The following is a 7895-nucleotide window of genomic DNA, read 5'->3' on the forward strand; positions in this document are numbered from 1 at the left end:
TTTAGCTTTATAGGTGCACTCCTGAAATATAATCTGTGTGCATGATTTACTCTGCAGGGGGCAAAGTGTAGGGACCCTTCGTGTGGTGGTTTGGTAAGGTAATCACAGAAATTAGGAAAGACTAGAAAATACAGTCTATAAGCTACTTGTATGAGGAATGGATGCAGAGTTTCTCTCATTAAGCGACGACAGCTTTCGTCTCAGTTTAACTACAATCGTGTGGCTGAAAACAGAAGAAATTGCAAAAGAATACAAAAAATGCTATTAGTGTCACGCTGTGAATAAATATTACAGCTCTGCTGCTACATTTGTGTATTAGCTTGCTACAAAATAAAAACGATTCATTACCGTGGTCGCGCCTTTTCTGTCCTTTGTATTGAAATGCTGAATTGTCAAACACTTTTAAAACTTTTTCTTTTTCGCAGGCAATGACAACGGACGGTCGAGCTGCATCGTAGGACCCAAAAGGGCCAAGATGGCTGCGCCCTTGACAGACGCCGGGGAGTTTGAAAGCTGGCTAAATGATCGACTGGACTCGTTAGAAGTGGATCGTGAGGTGTATGGGGCGTACATTTTAGGGATTCTACAAGAGGAGGAGACCGACGAGGAGAAAGAAGATGCGCTTCAAGGAATTTTATCTGCATTTCTGGTGAATATTCGAAGCGCATGTTCGGTTCTCCCAACAAGGCTGTGTTTTCTCGTCTGTTGCTGTCCGTCTTGTCAGTCTCCTGGTAGCTTACCAAGTGACAGTGCTGATGTCAGCCTCTATATGTGGCACTAATTATCGACCGTAGATACTATTAAGTTTCTTTAGCTAAGATCCAGCAGTAATGTAGGTCAAATTGTTTCGCCAAACCCCATTAAGAAATCGCCAGGTTTTAGATGAATGTGGTCTTAAGCCGCAATGACGCGCACCATGTATCAAATAAAGGCTATTCTACATTTCCCGAGACGTTTTTACGTTTGCGGCTCAGAAAAAATACAGTAAATCACCTAGTGCAGGTTATATATTGATAAAATAACGTATCTAAACTTCTTGTTTTATAATTGCTCCTGAAAAAAATATGTATTATGTAGTGAGGTCAGAATTTGAGTTGTTACTTCTGTGTGACTTGCTTGAATTCGCTGTCATTTGTGTACAGGAGGAGAACACAGTGGAAGATGTCTGTAAACAGATCATAAAGCAGTGGGAAGAGTGTTGCAGCAAATCTGCAGCCAAAAAGGATACTGACGATGGTATTGTATGACTCTGATTCATTCCCGATACCATATTTATTGTCCTTGACTCAGAGTTACTCAGTTGGGAGTAAGGGGAAAGCAAACAGGACAAAAGCCAACGCATGTGAGCGAGTCAGTGTTTAATAATTACTAATGATTAAAATGCAATAGTGGTGTTTAAGCACACAGGGTGAAAAGAGGTGAGTTAAGAAACACTCAGTACATCATGGGAAGCCCCCCAGCAAGCCAAGCTTATTGAGGCGCAACTAAGGGATTGTTCAGGGTCACCTGATCCAGCCTTAAATATAACCTTTTCAACATTTTATGCCTACTCTTAAAAGTAGAGAGGGTGTCTGTCTCCCAGATCCAAACTATGAGGTAGTTCCACAGAAGAGGGGCCTGAAAGCTTAAGGCATTACCTTCAACTCTGCTTTTAAAAAATCTAGGAATCGCAGGTAAGCCTGTAGTCTGCGATCAAAGTTGTATATCTTCTCTATGAAGAACACAAGAATAAATTCATCAAAGGATGGCAGATTCATCAGTTTATTTAAATCCAGACTGAAAAGGGAAACGACAGCTTGCTACTTAGGCTGTCTTTAATACTGGTTAAACTTACAGAAGCATTACATCTATGAGTTGAAGATCGTTTGCCTTGAGTTTAAAGCAGAGTGCTTTGTGACACTTCTATCCAAGGGAGAGATTTCCTGGAAAGACTAACAAAAAGCAGCCCCCAAGACTGAAACGCTGAAACCAGAATGTAGGCTTGAGTTTGGAATGAGAATGTTGACTATGTACATAACCATAAGGAAGTGTTATGCTGTGTGGAGACAGATTGCCCTCATGGCTCCATCTGCTAGTAAACCTTCATACTGACAGCGAGAGAGGAAAAAAATCTAAAAAAGCAAAAGCACATTTTATTTTGTCCTTTCTTCTCTATAACAGAGGTCCAGGCCATTGCCAGTATGATAGAAAAACAAGCTCAGATTGTGGTGAAGCAGAAGGAGGTGTCTGAGGAGTCCAAAAAGAGGAAAGAAGCCCTTCTCGCTCAATATGCTAATATAACAGACGAAGAGGAATATCCTTGATTTATTGATTGAAAAAACAGTAAGTCTGCAGTCAGTTTGGCAATCATCCATATTTTTCACCATGCAAAGGAAAAGAGGGAAACTGTTTGTCTCATCCAGTGCAGTCATAACCCTTAAGATGTCAGTTCTTTCCTTGACTAAAGCACTGAAGCTGAAGAAGAGGAGCCAACAAGTGGAAATATCACTGGAAATGATAAAAGTATCCTTTGTGCAGATATTTTACAATTGTATGTAACCAAGTCTAACCCCAAGAATGGATAATTGATGCATAACCATGATTTGTACAGATTTTAGTTTTCTTCCACTTGTCCTTTACTCAAAGTGTCAGGCCTGTTCAAAAACACCAATGTGGAGCTGGTGCTGAACAGACAAAAGCAAAAGCGGGAGCAGGCTCGTGAAGAAGCTCAAAAGAAGAAGGAAACGGACAAGATGCAGCGAGAGAAGGACAAACTAGCTAAACAGGACAGAAAAGAGAAGGAGAAGAAGCGTACACAGAAGGGTGAACGCAAAAGATAAAACCAAAAGAAAGGACACTTTGTAAAAAAAAGATTTTTGCTACAATATGAAAAAAAATAAGTCTTTGGCTCCTTTTCAGCTGAACACCATCCACATCAGACCCTTGTTTGTTTCTCATAATATGTGTGTGAATAACAAACTATATGTTAAGAATAAAAATAAATGTCTTTTGTTTTCAGAGTTAAACAGATGTTTAAAAAAAAATAAAGCTGTATGTCAATGATGAACATGGTAAATCCCTGTTAGTCAAATTTTCGCTTAAGTCTGCCAAATATAGTTTTTCCAACAAATACATAGTATGCTTTGAGTTGGCTAAAAGTACGTTTAACCTTAAATGATGAAATTATACTGCTGAACCTCAAATTGAACTAATCGTGGGGGGGGAGAACACGAATAGTTTTAACTCAACAGTTCAGCCTGTTATCCTTTGCCACATCTTGCAAATGCCTTCATTTTTCAAAACATTTTTATTAAAGGCATGTGCTGCTGTAAGAACTCAATGTTTTTTTAAGAACACAGCAGTTGTAAATTTTGAATGTTTACAGTTCATCTTTTAAAATAAAAAAAAAAAAAAAAAAAAACACTTTTCAGCAATGAAATTGCTTTATTTTTGCTTTTTTTCCCCCAGTTCAAACAACAAGAAAAAATTCAACAGAAACATTAAAATAGCAGGAATAAAACAACACTGCTCATTCACAAAGCACACGAGGGAAGAAATGACGCAATACGTATTTCCTGAGAATTCTTTGTAATGCCTTCATGTTTTGGTCCCTTGCTGACAAACTGTCAATTCACTGATAACGTTTTTTTAATTGATTAATGCATTCAATTTTTTTAGATGCTACACTTTTAAAGCTTGACCATATTTTCACTTAAGACTACATTTTACATAACACAGAATTATGATTACAGTTAATAACAAATAATTAAAGTGTTAAATACTAAATGGAACATTTATCCAAAACTATTGACACTGATATGCAGCAAGTCTTTGAACATTTCAGTGTTTTCAGAGAGCTTAACATCCCACTGATATGTCTGTTAATACCATGTTTCTAGCTGGAAGTGTGATTAAAACTTAAAATTATATTTTTTTATTAGAAATTTACATTAGTGGCACCAAATTGCAGATAAAAACTTTTCTCATTGTAGAATTTTAAAGTTAAATATGAGAAACTGAAGCGGTTGAAATCAGTTGGAATATTTCAGAAAGCATTTTAATAATTAGCATGTTCATTTTAAGCTACTGCCCTTGAGAATCAATTATTGCTTGGGAATACCCAGAACTGAGGTTCCATTACATTCCAATAAATAAGTAAAACAATGAAGATTCACTGAAATCTTCTACATAAATAGTGCCTTTAAATACAACAGTGATGGTGCAAGATTTGTGTTGATTGCGTCTGACACTAATTGAATGAAATTAAGTTAAGATGCAGCAGGATAAAATATTTCATGCAATTCCTACACAACGAAAGAAGCTCTCTGAAACCAAATAATGAAGTCATCGCACTTTTAAATTGCTCATCTCATACTCTGCAGTGATCTTTGTGTTGCAGATAAAATGTGGCTTTGACTTTCAGTTAGGTAATACTACAAGAACCTTTGTTTCATTGACCCTGCTAAGCTATAGAACACTTAAAAGCAGGGCAATGTGGAGTGACTTTAATTTTATCTTCAACTCATACTTGTCGCTTGCTAAATTATAACCTAAAAGAGTATCCTTCAAATGAAGAAGGGCACTTCTCCTTGTTTGCGTCCTCCTTGATAATATGATGATCCTGGATGATGATGGGTTTTGGCAGTGTGAGCTGGAGGGCACACCACAGAGCTGTGCAGAGCTTCCTAGTGGTAGCAGCTAGGTCCTTCAGAGCCATGACCACCAACAAGGTGTCTATGAAAAAGAACACATTAGGACATGTAACATGGAACATGCATACAACATTGTCTACCACTACGTGGATTACCTCTGTCCTTTGTGAAATTAGATCTCTGCCACTGGTGCTTGGTCATGTTCGCAGCCTCCTCCTTACATCTTGCCTGTGTGACACAAATGGCCATATGATTCTTTTTCAGGGCTGTGTGAATGTTTGCTGGAAGGGGAACACCACATAAACACTCCATTTTCTCAAGAAGACTTGCCACCTGTAACACATAACAAAATATCAATTAAAAAAAATATAATAAAAGACCAATCCCAAGGAATGATGACATATCATGCATGAAAATAATATAAAATGTAAAAATGTTTAATATTGAAGTTGACTAGGTTTTACATTTAAAATGTGCAAAAGTCTTAAAACACCCCTCATTTCTTTTAATTTTGCTCTGACTATAGGCAATAGGTGAAAATACAATATATAGATAGATATGCATGTATATGATATGCATATTTAGACATATAAAAACAGGCTGTTAGTAAAGTGTCTAAAGACACAATTTAAAATTGGTTCTTTCCTAAGTTGACTGCTCTATGTGGAAAGCCCCAGAGTTAGGGCGCTTTTTATCCTTGAATGATTCATAGATTAATGCTATAAGGCTTAACCAAAAAAAAATATTCCTCTAAAAAAACGATCATGTTAAAGCACTGGATTGGAAAGCATGTGTAAATGACTACTTTAAAAGGCATTCATAAACCCTGGAGAAATACTGCTGAAAACCACTTTTTTTGGCTCAAGACTTTTGTTTGTTTGTTTGGTCTGAGCAATTGACACACTCCACAAAAAATGACCAAGGCCACAATTTAAACCCATCTATTATAAATACAATGCAAGGAAACAATTAAGATTAACTGTTTGCCTTACTGGGGCAGTATTTTATAAGTATGTATGATTTTTAATTAGTGCCCCTGCTTAAAAAAAAAAAAAAAAAAAAATGTAGGAACTGAGTTGCCTGTAACTGTTAACAACTGTCAACTGCTGTGACAAAATTCCCCTGTAGGTGACAGTATATAAGCATTAAATTCAGGGCTCTCACCTTTGCTTGTTCTTTTATCTGATTAACAATGAGGTGGTCAACTCTTGTGGGATTTGGTGGAGTTTTGGGCAGGTTACTGTTGGTCACTGCTGGACTTCTTTTCTCAAGAAATGTTTTTGTAAGGATGACTTCTGTCTAAAATAGAAAATATACAAGAATATGACAACCTTAAAAAAAATTTAAAGGGTAGAATTTTATTTTTTTTTATAAATACCAACAAAATATTTTTGTACATCATAAGCTGCAAACAGATTTATCTCAAGCTGATGCTAAATATTAGCAATAGAGAAATGTCTGGACCCAAGCTGACTAAAAATACATTTACTGGTATAATTCAGTTGTATTGCACACACAAAAGCTGTATTTGTATCATGTTTCATCAGCTGAACAAATGACCTCATTAACTTAATTTCTATAAAATAAACTTTTTTAGAACTTTAGATTGAAGAGGGATTCTACTCTTAATATCCTCTAACACAAAATCAGACTTGATGGCATACCTTTTTTCTCTCCTTCTCCAAACACCTCCACTGCTCATAACACTCATCCAGGTAGAAGTAAAGCTGAATCACAGGTCCTCCATGATTCCTTAACACTGAAGTTGTCATTGCTGAGGCCATTCCATGATAAGTATTGTCCCTTCTGTGGGTCCTCATGTCGCTGAGATAGGAGTTGAAAGCTGCAGATTCATTAAGTGGAATCATATCATCTGCTTCCATGCCAGGAACACTACTTGCATAAGGCTGTGTGGATCTAGAGCTGAAGTTGGATTTGACAGGGATCCCCGAGTACCTCCTGGGGTCATTTACAGGATACATTAAGGGCATGAACTGCTGTACATTCCCTGCATTGACCATGCCGTTTTCACCATCAAATCTTTTATACTGCACAGTCTCCTGGAAGTCAAAGTATGGGTTTTGTGAAAGAAGCTGTGCTTCCCCCTCTCTCATGAAAGTGTTGAACTGGGACCTCCTAGCAAAGCCCTCTCTTAGAAATCCATTTGCTTGCATTTTGCTTTTTTCTTTCTGAACCTGGGATTTTGTCTTATTCTGCAGCTGATGTTTTGAATACTGGTTTGTACTTACATTTATGTTCTCTCTATGCACCATCTTTTTGGGGTATTGATTTGGGGGATTTAAAAGTCCAGGGAATTGCTTTGGCTGCTGGACATACTCTGTGCTTTGAGGGTAGAAATTGGGTAGATCTTGAAAGCCATCCTTTTTGAATGTTTGTTTCTTCACTCTGTTTCTTTCTCTTTGCACTGTCCCCAATTCCCCCATCAGCTGTTTTGGGATCTGATTTCCAGGAGAATTCTGTCTTGACATTGTAGGACTGGTTATTTTCCATTGTTCAGCCACGTTGTCTTCATGGTCCATGCCCACTATCTGCTTATGCATGTTTCCCAGGTTTCCACAATACATGCCATCATTCCCATGTGTCATTAATGACTGAAAACTGCTGACCAGATGGTTAATGTGTTCTGGTACATACTGCCCATTATCGTTTGGCTTTATGCTGTCCTGGATGTAGTTATCTTCATAGAAAGATTCAAAACAGGGTGTGTTGTTTTCACTTTGAGGTCTAAAAATGTCACTGATGTCAGGAAAATTGTTAAAAGCCTGACCATTGACTCCTTTACTATAAGATGACATGTTGACATGTTTGTTCTGTTGCATCTGTGATGTATAGCTGCTTCCAGCATTTGGTACTGGTAGACCTGGTGGCAGCTTTTGGGGATGGGGTAGGTAGCTCTCGCCATTAAAAAGCCACTGTCGATTAGAAACAAGGCCATTCGACTGTTGCATTAGCTCACCAACATCTTTGTCTCCTGACCGCTGCTGTGCTTTACTGAAACTTTCCTGAGATACATAGTTTGGAGTAAAGGAAGGGTTATGCTGCATTTTAGCCTCAGATTCTAAATACTGTAGCAGTTCTTCACTCAATGTCTTTGGAGACCAGATGGGATTGCATGTAGGTAGGGTCCTAAAAGAGGAATTGATGAATTCCTTTAGTGACAGTAATCACAAACTATTTTAAGCAGGTAAAACTTTCACACATCTTATTCTGTTGATTATTAAATTTTACAATACATACTGTAGC

At 37.5% G+C, this 7895-nt stretch overlaps 1 protein-coding gene across 1 annotated transcript; it reads left to right on the plus strand.

Annotated features, from left to right (window-relative positions):
- The first annotated feature begins 469 nt into the window (after nt 1-469).
- Nucleotides 470-3362, plus strand: ccdc43 (coiled-coil domain containing 43). Its single transcript, XM_063470785.2, has 5 exons — nt 470-649; nt 1143-1236; nt 2161-2293; nt 2450-2502; nt 2632-3362. Exons 1-5 carry the CDS (start codon nt 476-478, stop codon nt 2817-2819), a joined length of 642 nt encoding a protein of 213 aa, XP_063326855.1. The 5' UTR covers nt 470-475; the 3' UTR covers nt 2820-3362.
- Nucleotides 3363-7895: the final 4533 nt, after the last annotated feature.

Source organism: Pelmatolapia mariae, linkage group LG4, assembly GCF_036321145.2.
Source record: "Pelmatolapia mariae isolate MD_Pm_ZW linkage group LG4, Pm_UMD_F_2, whole genome shotgun sequence".
Classification (NCBI taxonomy): Eukaryota; Metazoa; Chordata; class Actinopteri; order Cichliformes; family Cichlidae; genus Pelmatolapia; species Pelmatolapia mariae.

What these genes read in the sequence shown, in the direction of transcription:
- ccdc43 (XM_063470785.2), top strand. Translation starts at nt 476, where the DNA reads ATGGCTGCGCCCTTGACAGACGCCGGGGAGTTTGAAAGCTGGCTAAAT. An exon ending in GAATTTTATCTGCATTTCTG is followed by an intron (nt 650 to 1,142) that starts GTGAATATTCGA and finishes ATTTGTGTACAG; the next exon opens with GAGGAGAACACAGTGGAAGA. An exon ending in CAAAAAGGATACTGACGATG is followed by an intron (nt 1,237 to 2,160) that starts GTATTGTATGAC and finishes TCTCTATAACAG; the next exon opens with AGGTCCAGGCCATTGCCAGT.